This window comes from Bombina bombina, chromosome 7 (genome assembly GCF_027579735.1).
Source record: "Bombina bombina isolate aBomBom1 chromosome 7, aBomBom1.pri, whole genome shotgun sequence".
NCBI classification, from domain to species: Eukaryota; Metazoa; Chordata; class Amphibia; order Anura; family Bombinatoridae; genus Bombina; species Bombina bombina.
The window spans coordinates 185,895,530-185,914,538 of NC_069505.1; the positions used below are offsets into that span (position 1 = coordinate 185,895,530).

General features: G+C 38.7%; 2 protein-coding genes across 2 annotated transcripts in view; one reads left to right on the plus strand and one right to left on the minus strand.

The window, feature by feature from the left end:
• Nucleotides 1–19,009, minus strand: part of CTSD (cathepsin D) — a 79,773-nt gene that overhangs the window by 50,815 nt on the left and 9,949 nt on the right. The window contains exon 2 of the mRNA XM_053720482.1: nucleotides 4,624–4,774. Coding sequence (XP_053576457.1) covers nucleotides 4,624–4,774 — 151 coding nt within the window. The remainder of the gene's footprint in view (nucleotides 1–4,623; nucleotides 4,775–19,009) is intronic.
• LOC128666090 (synaptotagmin-1) overlaps nucleotides 3,530–19,009 on the plus strand; it is a 192,802-nt gene continuing 177,322 nt past the window's right edge. Inside the window, exon 1 of the mRNA XM_053720487.1 lies at nucleotides 3,530–3,712. The gene's annotated coding sequence lies outside the window, so the exon portion shown is untranslated. The remainder of the gene's footprint in view (nucleotides 3,713–19,009) is intronic.

The window sequence follows — 19,009 nt, forward strand, 5'->3', positions numbered from 1 at the left end:
ATAAATAGCAACCTCTGTAGCAAACAGGCAAGGAGACTGCTGGGTTAGACTGCAGCAGACATGTTTCGTGCCTTCAGGCACTTGTTCACTGCTCACAGGTTAACCCAATCATCTCACCTTAAATAGGCATTTCTCTTAAAGATCCATACATACATTAACATATTCTCCTTAATAGCCTTAATGAGCCGGCAGTACTACAATCATCCCTAGAGGGATCCTTAATTGCGGTCTCAAAAAACGCCAGGGGAGAGACTTTACCAACAGGGAGAAAAAAGTACATAGAGTAAAAAGGGGAAAGAGAACAAGGAAGGACAAACAGAGAGGAGGAGAACAAAATGCAGAAAGACAAGATAACAGAACAGAGAACATACACTACCAGATCAGTGAACCAGCGCAAAAAGAAATATGTATAACTAACAACAATGTAATTAATCTGTCTGATGTATCTCTAACGAATGCAGAGAATAATGTTCTATCTAGGGGTCTGAGCTTTGTTCCCTCTCAGCACTTTAATCTATTTAATACAATTCTAGATGTTAATAGGTTTGTAAGAAAACTGATATTGCGTAAACACTTCGCTAATGCTGAGGGGGAACAGAGTACAGACCCTATAGTTCAAAAGGATGAAGAGGATACCTATTTAACTTTTTCAGAACAGTGTACCATTACTGATATGGAGGGTTTACTACTTGAAAGTGATGAAGGAAGGGATCACCTTGTGACAGAAAAAGATATTGATCTAACTAGGTTTAAGAAAAAAAGTAACTTTTACCCAGTACATACAAGAACACATTCAGTGGAAACCTTCCAAAAAGTAATATAGAGGAAAAGCTTAGGGAACTAGATGAAAAGGGCAGGAAACAGAATTACAACTTGTCAATAAAAGAAAAGGAGGCACTAAGTAAAATTTCAAATGACAATAGAATTGTAGTGAGATCATCCGACAAGGGTGGAAATGTTGTTGTACTAAACAGGGGAGCATATATCACTGAAGCCCATAGGCAGCTGAGGGATACAGAGGTATATACCAAATTAAAAGGTAACCCGACCATAGAATATAAAAAGATCTTAACTAATATTGTGGATAATGCTAGATACAACAATGTAATTAATCAATCTATACAAGAAGTACTTGTCCCTGACCAACCAGTTACACCCATATTCCACTAATTCCCTAAAATCTACAAGGACAGACTTAACCCCCCTGGACGTCCGATTATTGCAGGGATCAACTCCCTTAATGAACCACTTTCAGACTTAATAGACCGTTTTCTGCAACCGCTAGTCAAAGCACTCCCTAGTTTCATACAGGATACAAATGCACTCCTGCTTAAATTGAGTCAGATTGAATGGAAATCGACATATCGATTCCTAGTTGTAGATGTAACATCACTCTACACCTCTATTTCACATGTAAAGGGTATTCAGGCCATTGAGTATTTTTTGGAACATCATAGTAACTATGATAGTGCAACAAAACAATTTTTATTAACATCCATTGAATACCTCCTCACACATAACTTCTTCATGTTTGAGGGGAGTTTCTACCTCCAAAGACGTGGAACCGCTATGGGGGCAAAATTTGCGCCCTGTTACACCAATCTCTTTATGGGATGGTGGGAGCGGTTCCACGTCTTTGGAGATGGAAACCCCCTTCAAAAGAATATAATTCTATATGCCTGGTTCATAGATGATCCTATTTTCATAATTGACAGTGATGAACAAAATATTGATCTATTTTGTGACCATCTTAATAACAATAGTAGTGGAATCAAATTAATAGGAGAACAGAATCAAAACACTATTTGTTTTTTGAACATTAAGATCACTGGTAAAGACAATGGCACCATTGAAACTGACCTACATAGGAAACCCACATCAGGGAACGCCATACTAGAATACAAATCTTGCCACCCTAGACACACTATACAGGGGATACCGAAGGGTTAATTTATAAGAGCCAAGCGAAATTGTACAACAGAAGTGACAACTTACAGGCCGAAATATTGACCAACCGCCTCAAAGAAAGAGGCTATGAACCAAAAGTATTAGAGAAAGCACGCAAAGAAGTAGATTGTCTACCTAGGGAGGATTTGTTAAGATATCGTGACAAAAAGATGAAAAATTAAAAGAAATTAGATCATTCGAAACCTAAGTTCATAACTACATATAGCCTAGAATATGGCAAAATATGTAATATAATAAAAGAGAGTCTTCCTATATTATACACTGATCCTGGACTCAAACAGGTTATACAGAATGGGTGCGAATTCATATCAAGGAAAGGGAAATCTATTGGTAATTTTATTTCTCCCTCAGATTGTTCAATTAAACCCAATAGCTGCTGGCTCAAAAAAAGAAAGGGTTTCTTTAAATGCAGAAAAAAGTATGCAAAACTTGCAGCTATGTTTCTGAGGGTGATAATTTCACTTCCACAGCTACACACAAAAATTACAATACCAACTTTTTCATGAATTGTGACACAACTCTTGTAATATACCTATTGACCTGTAGGGGGTGCTCTAAGCAGTATGTAGGGAGAACTAAGAGACCCCTAAAGGACAGGTTCTTGGCTCATATTAGATCAATAGAGGATGATGAGTCGACACCCCATTGCCCGACATTTTGGGGAACTACATAATGCTGCCCCCAAATTACTAAGTTTACAAGCTATAGACCACATACCACTGTGAAAAAGAGGTGGGGATAGAGAAACTAAACTAAATACAAGGGAAATATTTTGGATTTTTACCCTAAACACAACTATCCCCCAGGGTCTAAATTTCAGAAGAGATATTGACTTATGTGTCTGAACTGCATTTTTACCTCCAACTTGGGGTTCTAACAATTGTAACTACACTTATAAGAGTGCTAGATATGAAAAGTTATGTGATAAATCAAGTTTACATAATTGGATCTAATGTACAGCACTTTTATAGCTAAGTGAAGGTCAGCCAGCCAGATTGTATTCACTTAAAGGACCAGTAAACACAGCAGATTAGCATAATCAACAAATGCAAGATAACAAGACAATACAATAGCATTTACTCTGAATTTTAAATGAGTAGTAGATTCTTTTCTAACACATTTTAAAGTTATGTATATTTCCACTCCCCCTGTACCATGTGATAGCAATCAGCCAATCACAAATGCATATACGTATAGTCTGAGTTCTTGCACATGCTCAGTAAGAGCTGGTGACTCAAAAAAAAAAGTGTAAATATAAAAGACTGCACATTTTTTTTAATGGAAGTAAATTGGAAAGTTGTTTAAAATTACACGCTGTATCTGAATCATCAAAATTTAATAAAACCTGAGTGTCCCTTTAAGGCTATTAAGGAGACTATGTTAATGTATGTATCTTTAAGAGAAATGCCTTTTTAAGGTGAGATGATTGGGTTAACCTGTGAGCAGTGAACAAGTGCCTGAAGGCACGAAACATGTCTGCTGCAGTCTAACCCAGCAGTCTCCTTGCCTGTTTGCTACAGAGGTTGCTATTTATGTACTGACTGTGCATACTCATGTTCTTATTGTGGATTGCCTAATAAAGAAGCGTTTTTATGGAAACACATGATATCCAGAACATCTTTCTTTTGAACTCTGTGTATCTCTACAGCGCTTGGGACGAGAGCGCTGTGTTCTAGTTGGCGAGTCCATATTTCGGCATGTGACGTCATCCCACGCTCCATAGTGCTGTGAATACAGGAAGAGGGTAAGGCAGAACGCGTTGCTCGAATCTGGTTGTTTTTTAATATATATATATATATATATATATATATATATATATATATATATATATATATATATACATACACACACACATACATACACACACAGTACATATACAAAGTTTGGTTTAGCACACCTTACAAAACGTTTATATACACATCTTGGGAGTGCTGCCAATGTGACACTATCATATATATATTATATATATATATATATATATATATATATATATATATATATATATATATAAATATGTATTTTTAGAACATTTTCTTCTATATGAAGAACATTGGAATGTGAAATATTTATATTTTCATGTCAAGTTAGTGCACTTGCGAATAGGCTATCCGGTTTGCGCGCAATTAGGGTGTTAGTTTTCCCACACACACTTTTTTTTGCTCTATTGACTTCTATGGGGGAATACGTTATAGCGTGCACAATATTGTAAGTTCGACTTTTTACCCTCGGTGGATTAGCGTGCAATGATAACACTTTACTTTTAACTTGTAATATGAGCGCAACCTGATGCGGACAAAAAGCTTACTTCTAGCGCAGTTCACGCTCGAGCGTTAAATAATGCTCCACTTGTAATTGGGCCCAAAATGTGTTATTAACTATTAAAAAATAAACAGGACAGGCATTATTTAAATAAACAACCCAAAAGTAATAAAGTGCTACTGCTGAAATGTACAGATTGTTATCGTGCGGACATTGAAAAGGGCTCATCTGCAGCGGTTTACATTCCGATAATTTCAAATGATAGATTGAGATCACCTTATAATTGGGACGGAGCATTTGAGCAAAACAACATCTAATGAACCAGATGATTTTACTTTTGCATTAGAGCCCCCGGTTGATGCTGCAGCAGGTCAGATACGTCTAGCAGGCACTTACGTCTAGATAGTTCTTCAGGGACTCTGGTGTAGGGTCCCCATTTAAGGGGAAACCATTATAATGTTTCAGGGGTTCTCCAAGCAGATTCTTCACATCCCCTCTGGCTTCAGCGATTGTCCGGCGGACTGAAGTGAATTTCTTTAGAGGGACCCTGCAGAAAAGGAGAGATATTTGCTCATGTTCTGAAAGTAATACTAATTGTCTGAAGTTCATTGCTTAAAATGGGTTATATACAAAGCTATGCACAACTGCAGAGACATAAAAACCAGTAAGTGGTTCTAGTAGGGAATCCCGTCTCCTACTGCCAAACAATACTCTGCTACTGTAATTAAAGGGACATGGTACTGCAAAAAATGTTTCCCTTAAATGTGTTTTCAGTGACTTGTTGAAAGGGATAGGAAAGTCCAAAATAAACTTCCATGATTCAGATAGAGCATGTCATTTTAAGACACTTAAATTCACTTCTATTTTCAAATGGGTTTCTTTCTCTTAGTATCACTTGTTAAAAATGAATATGCACATATCCTACACTAGTGGGAGCTGCTGCTAATTAGTTCCTGCACACATTTGATGAGCACATTCATGTAAACAAGATCATGAGTTCAAATCAGCATGGTTTTATGAGAAATAGATCATGTCAAAATAATCTAATTAGATTCTATGAGGAAGTAGGTAAAAATATAGATAAAGGGGAATCAGTTGATGTGATATACTTAGATTTTGCAAAGGCATTTGATACAGTGCCACATGAGAGATTAAAGGGACAGTCTACCATAGAATTGTTATTGTTTTAAAAGATAGATAATACCTCTATTACCCACTCCCCAGTTTTGCATAACCAACACATTTATATTAATATACTTTTTACCTCTGTGATTACCTTGTATCTAGGAACCTTCTTCCAGCCCAATGATCACATGACTGTGACTGTTTATTATCTATTGTCTTAAATTTGCATTGCTTTGTGCTAAATCTTAAATAACCCCCTGTGCCTGAACACAGTGTTGTCTGTATGGCCCACGTGTACTTTCTGTCTCTTTGTGTTGAAAAGAGATTTAAAAAGCATGTGATAAGAGGCAGCCCTCAAAGGCTTAGAAATTAGCATATGAGCCTACCTATGTTTAGTTTAAACTAAGAGAAAAAAGCAAATTTGATGATAAAAGTAAATTGGAAAGTTGATTAAAATTAAAAGTCCCATATGAATAATGAAAGTTTAATTTAAACTAGACTGTCCCTTTAATGCACAAAATTAAGGGACTGGGAATAGCTGGAAATGTTAGCTCATGGATAAATAACTGGATACAAGATAGGGAGCAACGAGTAGTAGTGAAAGAATCATACTCAGATTTTACAAATGTAATCAGTGGAGTCCCCCAGGAATCAGTACTGGGCCCTGTTCTTTTTAATATTTTTATTAATGACTTGGAGCAAGAAATAAATAGCGACATCTCTTTTTTTGCAGATGATACTAAGTTAAGTAAGGTCATTAGGTCAGAGCAGGATGAACTTTTGTTACAAAGGGATCTGCAAAAATTAGAAGTATGGGCAGGTAAATGAAAAATGAGATTTAATATGGGATACATTTTAGAAGTAAAAATAAGCAGGCAACGTATATTTAAATGTAACAAGGGATTTGGGAGTAGTAATTGATAACAAGCTAAATATGGGTGCACAATGCAGGGCAGCAGCTACAAAGTCTAATAAGATACTAGCATGTATTAAAAGAGGCATTGATTCAAGGGAGGAAAGCATAATTCTTTTACCAAATTAAACCCTGGTAAGACCTCACCTTCAGTATGGAGTGCAGTTCTAGGGACCGATCACAAGAAAAAAAGATATTGCAGAACTAGAAAAAGTTCAGAGAAGGGCTACAAAGCTAATAAGGGGAATGGAGAATTTAAGATATGAGGAGAGGCTAGCCAAACTGGGTCTGTTTTCTTTAGAAAAAAGGCGCTTGAGAGGTGACACGATAACTTTATATAAATATATTCAAGGCCCATAAACAGAGATGGCAGAAGCTCTGTTTATTCCAAGAAAATACTTTGTGACAAGAGGTCACAATTTGAGGTTGGAGGAAAGGACATTTAATCTCCTGCAACAGAAACGTTTTTTTCACTGTAAGAGCAATAAAATTGTGGAAATCATTACCAAATGAGGTAGTGAATGCCTATACCCTAGATACATTTAAAAATTGTTTTGATACATTTCTGTCTAGAAACAAAATTCATGGATATGATTGCTAGTATTAAATGGGTCACCTTTTAGTGGGATTATTTAAAAGGGACACTGAACCCAAATGTTTTCTTTTGTGATTCAGATAGAGCATGCAATTTTAAGCAACTTTCTAATTTACTCCTATTATCAATTGTTCTTTGTTCTCTTGCTATCTTTCTTTGAAAAAGAAGGCATCTAAGCTTTTTTTTTTTTTTTTATTAGTTTAGCACTCTAGACAGCACTTTTTTATTGGTGGATGGAATTATCCACCAATCAGCAAGAACAACCCAGGTTGTTCACCAAAAATGGGCCGGCATCTAAACTTACATTTTTGCATTTTAAATAAAGATACGAAGAGATTGAAGAAAATTTGATAATAGGAGTAAATTAGAAAGTTGCTTAAAATGTCATGTTCTATCTGAATCACAAAAGAAAAAAAATTGGGCCCTTTAAGCTTAACTGGAGCTTTTTGTAAGTATTTTAGATTTGTATAGGTTGAACTCGATGGACTTCGATCTTTTTTCCACCTCATCTACTATGTTACTATGAAGCAAATTTGATGATAGAAGTACATTGGAAAGTTGTTTAAAAACTTAATTTATGCTTACCAGATATATTCCTTTCCTTCCGGATAGCGAGAGTCCATGGCTTCATTCCTTACTGTTGGGAAATACAACCTGGCCACCAGGAGGAGGCAAAGACACCCCAGCCAGAGGCTTAAATATCCCTCCCATTTCCTCATTACCCCAGTCATTCTGCCGAGGGAACAAGGAAAAAGTAGGAGAAACATTAGGGTATAAATGGTGCCAGAAGAATAAAATAAATAATAGGGGACCGCCCATAGACAAGAAAAAATGGGCGGGGCCATGGACTCTCCCTATCTGGAAGGAAAGGAATTTATCTGGTAAGCAAAAATGATGTTTTCTTTCCTAAGATAGGGAGAGTCCACGGCTTCATTCCTTACGGTTGGGAAAGCTATACCCAAGCTCCAGAGGACACTGAATGAATAACGGGAGGGAACAAAAAGGAAGAGGCAGACCCTATTCTGAGGGCACCACAGCCTGTAAAACTTTTCTCCCAAAAGCTGCTTCAGCCAAAGCAAAAACATTAAACTTGTAAAATTTTGAAAAAAATATGAAGGACGACTAGGTAACCGCCTAACAAATCTGATCCATAGAGGCCTCGTTCTTAAAGGCCCAAGAGGAAGCCACTGCTCTAGTGGAATGAGCAGTTATCCTCTCTGGAGGACGATGTCCCGCTGTCTCGTAAGCTAAGCGGATAACACTCCTTAACCAAAAAGATAGGGAAGTTGAAGTAGCCTTCTGAACCGAATAGACAACAAAGAGGAAGATTGTCTAAACTCCTTAGTAGCCTGAAGATAGAACTTCAAGGCGCGAACCACATCCAAATTGTGAAGTAAGCGTTCCTTCGATGAAGAAGGATTAAGACACAAGGAAGGAACCACAATCTCCTGATTGATGTTGCGATCTGACACAACCTTAGGAAGAAAACCTAATTTAGTATGTAAAATTGCCTTATCTGCATGAAAAATCAGATAAGGGGCTCACATTGCAAAGCAGAGATCTTAGAAACTCTGCGCGCAGAGACAATAGTCAATAAAAAGAGAACCTTCCAAGATAACAATTTAAGGTCAACGAAATGCAGAGGCTCAAATGAAACCTGTTGCAAAACCGAAGAACAAGGAGTAGCCCCAGATCTAAACACAGGTCTGATCCTAATCAGAGCCTTAACAAAGGACTGCACGTCTGGAAGCTCAGCCAGTCTCTTGTGCAATAAAACTGACATGGCTGAAATTTGTCCCCTCAGGGAACTAGCAGAAAGGCCATTCTCCAGCCCATCCTGGAGAAAAGATGAGATCCTGGCAATCTTAACTCTGTGCCAAGAAAAACCATGCTCTTCACACCAGACTAAGTAGGTCCTCCACACCTTGTGTTAGATACGCAGAGTAACTGGTTTAAGAACTTAATAAGAGCATCAATGACACTCTCAGAGAAACCTCTCTTGGCTAAGACTAAGCACAGTCAGCCTCAGAGAATCTAGATTTTGATGAACAAATGGACCTTGTTTCAGCCGGTCTCTGCGACAAGGTAACTTCCACAGAGGAGATGAGGACATCCCCACTAGATCAGCGAACCACGTCTTTCGCGGCCACGATGGAGCAATCAGGATTACTGATCTCGCTCCTGCTCGATGCGGGCCACCAGTCGAGGAAGAAGCGGTAATGGAGGAAAAAATATATGAGTTTGAACCTCCAGGGCACTGCTAGTGCATCTATTAGATTCGCTTGGGGATCCCTTGACCTGTACCTGGGTACCTTGGTATTGAAACAGGACGCCATGAGATCTATCTCCGGCGTCCCCCACTTGCTGCATATCTCTGCAAACACCTCGGGATGGAGAGACCATTTCCCTGGATGGAAGGATTGCCTGCTGAGAAAATCTGCCTCCCAGTTGTCCACACCCGGAATGTGGATCGCTGACAGCGAACAGCTGTGGGCCACCGCCCACTCCAGAATCTGAGGTACTTCCTTCATCGCAAATTAACTTCTTGTTCCCCCCCTGATGGTTGATGTAAGCCACCAAGGTTACATTTTCTGATTGGAATCTGATAAACTGGGACAAACCCAAAAGTGGCCAAGTCTTCAAGGCCTTGAAGATTGCCGTAGTTCCAAAATATTGATCAGGAGGGAGGACTCCTCCTGAGTCCACAACCCCCTGGGCCTTCCTGGCACCCCAAACAGCTCCCCATCCGGTTAGGCTTGCGTCCTTAGTCAAATCTCCCAGGATGGTCTTAAGAAGCATGTCCCTCGGGACAGATAATATGGACAGAGCCACCAAGAGAGCGATTCTCTCAACCGGCTGTCTAATACAATCTGTTGAGACAGATCTGAATGATCGCCGTTCCACTGCCTCAGCATGCACAGTTGTAAAGGTCTGAGATGGAACCTGAGACCAATCACCTCCATGCACTGAGTCACAGAGGAACTCAAGGAGGTATGGAAGGGCAAGACATGCAGACGTTAGCTTGCAATGTCTCTGGATATGTCTCATGGATATGGCTATTATAGTACCCAGGAATTCCACCCTGGTACTTGGGATAAGAGAACTGTTTTCCAAGTTTATCTTCCATCCATGTGATTGAAGAAGACTGAGAAGGGAATCCGAGAATTCTTCCGCAAGACGAAAGCATGGTGCTTGCACCAGAATATCGCCCAAGTATGGGGCTACTACAATACCCTGAGTTCTGGCAACGGCTAAAAGAGCCCCCAGAACCTTTGCAAAGATTCTTGGAGCAGGAGCTAGGCCAAACGGAAGGGCAATGAACTGGTCCAGGAATGCAAACCTCAGGAACTGAAAGTGTTCCCTGTGGATTGGAACATGAAGGTAACGTCCTTCAGATCTTTAGTGTTCATAAACTGGCCTTCCTGAATTAAAGGAAGGATGGACCTTATCGTCTCCATCTTGAAGGAAGGGACACTGAGAATTTTTTTTAAGCACTTTAGGTACAGAATTGGGCAGAAAGTTCCCTCCTTCTTTGGGAACCACGAAAAGGTTTGAATAAAACCCCAAACCTCTTTCTTCAATAGGCACCGGGACAACAACTCCTAAGGGGGATAGATTCCGAATGCACCCTAGAAAGGTATCCCTCTTTTCTGGTCTGGTAGACAGATTCGAGAGAAGGAATTTTCCCCTTGGCGGATGAAATTTGAAGTCTATCTCGTATCCCTGAGATACCACCTCCAGGACCCATGGATCCTGTACGTCCTTCAACCAGGCGTCTGAAAATAGAGACAGTCTGCCCCCTACACAATCCGATCCCAGTTCGGGGACCACCCCTTCATGACAATTTGTTTTCGTCAGGCTTCTTATTCTGCTTGGATTTATTCCAGGACTGAGCCGGCTTCCAAGTACTCTTGGGTTGCTTGGGCTTGGAGGAGGATTGTTGTTGTTGGGATTTGTTAGAACAAAAATTAGAAGATTGCCGTCCCTTAGACTTGTTCATCTTATCTTGCGGTAGGAAGGCACCCTTGCCTCCGGTAACCGTAGAAATAATGGAGTCCAGGCCTGGACCAAATAAAATCTTTCCCTTGAAGGGAAGAGAAAGGAGTCTGGGCTTAGAAGTCATATCTGCAGACCAAGACTTCAACCAGAGTGCCCAGCGAGCTAGGACAGCAAAGCCAGAGGCCTTTGCATTTAGGCATCACAAATAAAAAGAATTAGCAATTCTCAGAGCTTTAATTCTCTCCGCAGCAAGAGGCTTAGACGCTAAGGAATCCAACCCAGAAAGTTCACCCTCTTAAGCTACAGAGGTTAAGTCATCATCGGATAACTGGGACATAATAGCTAAATCTGATAAATATTTAGAGGACTAAGTCAGGAAAGCTATGTTTAACCTTTCACTTGCGTTTGTTAGAGTGAGGTAATGCACTGAGGGCCGCAGACACCGCCATTTGTAACTGCGCAGCAAAGTCCGCAGGAAGAATGCCCCCTCCGGATGGAAGATTAGATGTGCTACGGGGAACTGCATGTGGAGTGGATAATGTAGCAAGGGTAGTAATCTCATGGGACGCCGAATCCTGAGAGGTAGACGGCTTAGAGGGACTAAGAGCCTTAGCAGCCTTATCTCCCTTAGACTTTATAACTGTGTTAAGTCATGTGAAACATAATTGAGTGGGCGGGAAAACCACGGCCTCCTCACAATATAAACAGGTATGATTATGTCAGAGTCCTCCATGTAAAGAATTAATACACTGATTAATTAATCCCACTGTTCAATAAACCCCCTTCAGAGGATATTAACCCTGGATCCTATCAAGGTATAAATTAGCCACACTGTGACCCTGTTATAGCGTTTTATGTGTAAAAATTTAAACGATCTTATGTCCAGAATCCATCCTGTGAAACAGAACACAGCCTCTCAAGTGTGACATTCTTATAGCAGCGCTCTTGACATGGACTTGAGTGAGAGAAAGCAAGCAGTGAAACTCGTCAACACTGATTGCTTAGGAGCTGTTAGCAGTAGTCTGGATGGTTTTGCAGAAAAATTTTCCCTGCATCCCCAGACTCTAAACTTTCATCAATACTCTCACTGAGAGGTTGACATGAGTACTTAAAACTCCAGTCCTATCTCGAAGGGCAGATAACCTTTTTCAGGACTCTCCGAACGTGACGAAAGGCAAAGAATGACTGGGAAACCAAAACAAATAGGAAGCGCTAATGAAATCAGAGAGGGATATGTATAGTTTAAATAGTGACTAATAAATGAGTGGCTAAAACATTAGCCTGTGTAAACATAATCTGTGCAAAAAAATATATATAAAAGTACAATGACTAATAATCAAAAATTAAAGACTAAAATATACTTATGTATAAATGAACAATGGAGTCGATATATATGTATTTAAATAATGTAACCTGATTTATTACAAAGACTAATAGCAAAAAAAGGAAACAATGAATTACAAATGAAAATATTAAATAACCCAGTTAATGGTTATGATCGATGCCGGCATCACAATTAAAAAGGATATCGTGGTTAAAAATACAAATAACGTTCCTAAACAGTATATGTTAAAATCTAACACAATTAAAATGTAACAATCTTATTTTGTATTGATGGACGCTATAAAGGATTAAAGGGACACTGAACCCAATTTTTTTTTCTTTCAGACAGAGCATGCAATTTTAAGCAACTTTCTAATTTACTCCTATTATCAATTTTTCTTCATTCTCTTGCTATCTTTATTTGAAAAAGAAGGCATTTAAGCATCTTTTTTGGTTTAGAACTCTGGACAGCACTTTTTTATTGGTGGATGAATTTATCCACCAATCAGCAAGAACAACCCAGGTTGTTCACCAAAAATGGGCCAGCATCTAAACTTACATTCTTGCATTTCAAATAAAGATAGCAAGAGAATGAAGAAAATTTGATAATAGGAGTAAATTAGAAAGTTGCTTAAAAATGTCATGCTCTATCAGAACAAAGTAGCAATAGATACGTATTAAATAATAAACATTAAAAGCATAAAGGCTGAGACACACTGCAAGCGATGCGGCGCGAGGCGATACAGCTGCTTCGCACCGCGTCGCATCGCTTCTAAAGTTCAATTATTTCATCGCTGAGCGCTCAGCTACGCGACCTGACGCAGCAGAGTGCTCAGAGATGAAAAGGCAGGACACACTGAGCGCGCACAGCTGCATCTACACGCTGCGCACCGCTCCGCTTGCAGTGTGTCACAGCCTTTATAGTGAGTTCAGTCCTTGTGGGTATAAAAATAATCCACTTGAATGAAAGTTTCTGATGGAGATCTTAGTCTCTTAAAAATGAGATTCAATAATCTCATAATCTAATAAAACTAGAGGGCGTTAGTTCATGTGTTTCATACAGAGAACATTGAGCTCATGCACGTGGATTTACCGAGGAGTCAGCACTGATTGGCTAAAATGCAAGTCTGTCAAAAGAACTGAAATAAGGGTACAGTCTGCAGAGGCTTAGATACAAGGTAATCAGAGGTAAAAGTGTATTATTATAACAGTGTTGGTTGTGCAAAACTAGGGAATGGGTAATAAAGGGATTATCTATGTTTTTAAACAACAAAAAAATCTGGTATTGACTGTCCCTTTAAAGGGACATGGAACCCACATTTTTTTTATTTCATGATTTAGAAAGAGCAGGCAATTTTAAACAACTTTCTAATTTACCTCTATTATGTAATGTTTAATTCTCTTGATATACTTGGCTGGAAAGCATATCTAGATATGCTCAGTAGCTGTTGATTTGTGGCTGCACATAGATGCCTCATGTGATTGATAGATTATATACATGTGGGAAAGCCTGCCCAGAGGGCAGTCTATTGTAGTGACATAACCACCCTGCCATTTACGCAGCAATGGGTAGTTTAGATTTTTTTGTGTTAGGTTCTTTTATTTGGGGGGGGGGGGGGTTACTGTTAGGGGGGACTTTGTGTATTTTTAATGTAAAAGAGCAGTTTATCTTGGGGCAATGCCCTGCAAAAAGCCCTTTAAAGGGCTACTGGTAGTTTATTCTTAGAGTAGGGGGTGTTTTTATTTTGAGGGGCTTTTTTATTTTCATAGGGATTAGGTTTAATTGTGTAAACTTTGGTAATTTGTTTTTTTATTTTCTGTAATCTTAGCTTTTTTTTTTGTAACTAGTATTTTTTAGTTTAGTTAATTTGTGTTAATTTAGGGGCTCAGTAGTTTAGTTATTTGCATTGTGGGTGTTGGCGGTTTAAGGGGTTAATTAGGTTTATTGAGATGTGGGGGTTTGTGGTTTAGGGGTTAATACGGTAATTAGGTTTATTGCGATGTGAGTGGTTGACGGATAAGGGATTTAATTGCTTTATTATTTTGTGATGTGTGGGTTTGCGGTGTATGTGTCAATACTTTGTGTGGGAGGTCGTTTATTTTTTGTTATACTTCGTGCGGGCGGTGTTTTTTTTTTTTTTTTGTAATGCTCCGTTTGCCTTCGGTGCATCCTGGTAGATTCTGAAAATGGCAAGGTGGCACCACCTCACGGTGCCTACATTCCATTGAGGATGTGTGCGCAACTGCCGACAGCGACGGACATTACAAACACAATTATAGTATAGATATTTATTTATTTTTTGGGACTTTTAATTCTTAAAAGGACACTGAACCCAAAATATTTTCTTTTGTGATTCAGATAGAGCATGAAATTTTAAGCAACTTTCTAATATATGCCTATTATCAAATTTTCTTAATTCTCTTGGTATCTTTATTTGAAATGCAAGGATGTAAGTTTAGATGCCGGACCATTTTTGGTAACTTCATCCACCAATAAAAAAGTGCTGTCCATATCTGAACCAAAAAAAAAATACTTAGATGCCTTCTTTTTCAAATAAAGATAGCAAGAGAATGAAGAAAATTTGATAATAGAAGTAAATTAGAAAGTTGCTTAAAATTGCATGCTCTTTCTGAATTACAAAATAAAAAAATTGGGTTCAGTGTCCCTTTAAAACTTTTTATGCTTTTTGGACACATTATTTTACACCGTTTTCAGGAGATCTTTGGGAGTCTTCCAGGATTAACTTTTGGATTTCACAGTCAAGGAGTCACACTACTTTTTAGGATTTGGACTATTGGGACTTTTAGTTCATTTATTGTACTTCACATACGCCTTGATTACGAGTGTTGCGCTTACTGCAGCGCAAGTGCGGTATGTTTTTTTTTATTAGGCTCCCTCGAGCGTCTTCAGCCTCTCTAGCCTCACAGGTCCTTCTGTTATTAGATATTATTACATAACAAAAAAAACATACCGCACTTGCGCTGCAGTAAGCGTAACGCTCGCTGAGCCCCAAACTTTTTTTTTTTTTAATCAGGCTCAAATATCCCATTTCTCAGGTAGCAGGGTACCCAGATGTATGTGCCGACAGGTTAGCAACCAAGCCGGAAATTTTAGCAAGTTCTTGGCTATAAGGAAATTGTGTAGATGTGAAAGAAAGTGTTTTGCTTGTATTTAAAGGGACATTAAACACATAAATACATGTTATATGCATAGTATTGCGGCTGCCCCGCTGCCCTCTAGTCAAGGGTGCTGCCAGATTAAAATGTACCTTTGGCTGCAATCCAGTGCCGATTTGTAATTCTCCTTCAGATACCTGCAGTGTAACCCAAGTTCCAACCCAGGGAGGTGCTTGAAATCCGTTTAGTGCTTAAAGGGATACTAAACACAATTTTTTTTCTTTCAGGATTCAGATAGAAACCTGCTTAAAATTGCTGCTCTAATTTACTTCTATTATCATTTTTTCTTTGCCCTCTTGCAATCTTTATTTGAAAAAGCAGGAATAAAAGCTTTGGAGCCGGCCTATTTTAGGTTGAGAACCTAGGTTGCGCTTGCTGATTGGATGGCTAAATGCAGGCACCAATCAGCAAGCCCTATCCAGGGTACTTAACCAAAAAATAGGCCGGCTCCAAAGCTTTTATTCCTGCCTTTTCAAATAAAGATACCAAGAGAACGAAGAAAACAATTAATAGTAGTAAATTAGAAAGTTGCTTAAAATTGCATGCTCTATCCGAATCATGAAATAAAATTGGCTTTACTATCCCTTTAATGCCTCTTTAACCCCTTAAGGACCAACGACTACAGGGTACGTGGTACAAAAAACGGTCATTAATGACCAACGACGTACCCTGTACGTCGTTAGTGTTCAAGCGGTGGAAGCGATCTGATCGCTTCCAGACACTTTCATGTTATTGCAGTGATGCCTCGATAGTCACGATTGTTGGTGGGTGGGAGACGTTGCAGGGAGGCGGGTTGGCGGCCATCGATGGAGGTTGTGCGACAGAGGGGGCGGGAACGCTACACTATGGCACAATTGTTGTACGATAAAGTGGGAGAGAGGAGGGGGGAACATTTATCTAAGGGATCTGGGAGGGAGTGGGGGGTTGATTATTGAGGGGGGGCAGCTACACTACAGAAAAATATGTAAAAATAAAAAAAAACATACAGCATTTTATGGCAAACTGCCAGTACCTAAGATGGCGCACTATAAGTTAGAGGGGGAGGGTTAGAGAGCTGTTTTGGGGGGGAGGAGGAAACAGGAAGGTTGGGGCCTAAGGGGGGATCCTACACAGCAGAATATGTTTTCTTTTAAAAAAAAACCACAAAAAAAAAACAAAACACACCTTTTATTTAAGTACTGGCAGACTTTCTGCCAGTACTTATGATGGCAGGGACAATTGTGGGGTGGGGGAGGGAAGAGAGCTGTTTAGGAGGAATCAGGGGGAGGCTGATCTCTACTCTAAAGCTAAAATTAACCCTGCAGGCTCACTACAAGCTCCCTAATTAACCCCTTCACTGCTGGGCATAATACAAGTGTGGTGCGCAGCGGCATTTAGCGGCCTTCTAATTACCAAAAAACAACGCCAAAGCCATATAAGTCTGCTATTTCTGAAAAAAGGGGGTCCCAGAGAAGCTTCTATTTGTGACATAATTGCACAAGCTGTTTGTAAATAATTTCAGTGAGAAACCTAAAATTGTGAATAATGTAACTTTTTTTTTATTTTATTTTTTTAGCGCATTTGGCGGTGAAATGGTGGCATGAAATATACCAAAATGGGCCTAGATCAATACTTTGGGTTGTCTACTACACTACAGCTAAAATTAACCCTACAAGCTCCCTAATTAACCCCTTCACTGCTGGGCATAATACAAGTGTGGTGCGCAGCGGCATTTAGCGGCCTTCTAATTACCAAAAAGCAACACCAAAGCCATATATGTCTGCTATTTCTGAAAAAGGGGATCCCAGAGAAGCATTTACAACCATTTGTGCCATAATTGCACAAGCTGTTTGTAAATAATGTCAGTGAGAAACCTAAAGTTTGTGAAAAAGTGAACGATTTTTTTTATTTGATCGAATTTGGCGGTAAAATGGTGGCATGAAATATATCAAAATGGGCCTAGATCAATACTTTGTGTTGTCTACTACACTAGACTAAAGCTAAAATTCACCCTACAAGCTCCATAATTAACCCCTTCACTGCTAGGCATAATACATGTGTTGTGCACAGCGGCGTTTAGCGGCTTTCTAATTACCAAAAAGTAATGCCAAAGCCATAAATGTCTGCTATTTCTGAACAAAGGGGATCCCAGAGAAAAGAATTTACAACCATGTGTGCCATAATTACACAAGCTGTTAGTAAATAATTTCAGTGGGAAACCTAAAGTTTGTGAAAAAGTGAACTATTTTTTAAATTTGTATTTATTGCCCTATAACTTGCAAAAAATGCAAAGAACACGTAAACATTGGGTATTTCTAAACTCAGGACAAAATTTAGAAACTATTTCGCATGGGTGTTTTTTGGTGGTTGTAGATGTGTAACAGATTTTGGGGGTCAAAGTTAGAAAAAGTGTTTTTTCCCCCCATTTTTTCCCCATATTTTATATTTTTTTATAGTAAGTTATAAGATATGATGAAAATAATGGTATATTTAGAAAGTCCATTTAATGGCGAGAAAAACTGTATATAATATGTGTGGGTACAGTAAATGAGTAAGAGGAAAATTACAGCTAAACACAAACACCGCAGAAATGTAAAAATAGCCCTGGTCCCAAACGGTCAGAAAATGGAAAAGTGCTCTGGTCCTTAAGGGGTTAATATTTAGTAACTTCTATTTCACTTAATTGGTAAACTCTGCAGATATTTTTTCAAACAGGTTTATTACTATCAAAAAAATAAAAACATCAGCGACAGTTTTCCCTTCCCTTAAACTCACCTGAGTCATTTTATAGAACAGCAATAAACGTGAGAACAAACACATAACTGCAGAAAGGGAGATTTTCCTAAGTATTTTATAGTCTAACAAATGACAATACAGACTGTGTCTCATGTTTTCTTTGTTCTAGTTTTTTTTAAAAAATAAAAAATGAAATATTTTCTTTGAAGAATCGGATGTTCATGTGTGGAATAAACCAACTTCTGTTTTTATGTAGGGGGTGTCCTTATAAGCCAATGAGAAACAGATACATAGGTATCAGTTGTACACAAACATGAACTTTCTGCAAGTTTTAATACAAAACTAAGCATCTTTCATTCATAGTAGAAAAATGACATCTCTAATTTGCTATATAATTTTACCACTAGCGACCCTGCAATGCTAACACATTACAACGAGAAGTTTTTCCACTACAACGTCTCTTTAGGTGTGTCTGCTGGTGTTTACAGACCTGAGAAACACTGCAATTTTACACTGTACACAGGAGGGTTAAAGGGACACTAAACCCAAATCTTTTCTTCCATGATTTAGATAGAGCATGCAATTTTAAGCAACTTTCTAATTTACTCCTATTATCAATTTTTCTTCTCTCTCTTACTATCTTTATTTGAAAAAGAAGGCATCTAGGCTAAGGAGCCAGACAATTTTTGATTCAGAACCCTGGACAGCACTTGTTTAATGGTGGATGCATTTAGCCACCAATCAGCAAGAACAACCCCGGTTGTCAACCAAAAATGGGCCGGCTTCTAAACTTACATTCTTGCTTTTCAAATAAAGATAGCAAGAGAATGAAAAAAATATAATAGGAGTAAATTAGAAAGTTGCTTAAAATTGCATGCTCTGAATCATGAAAGGAAAAAAAATTGGGTTCAGTGTCCCTTTAAGGTGAATAACAA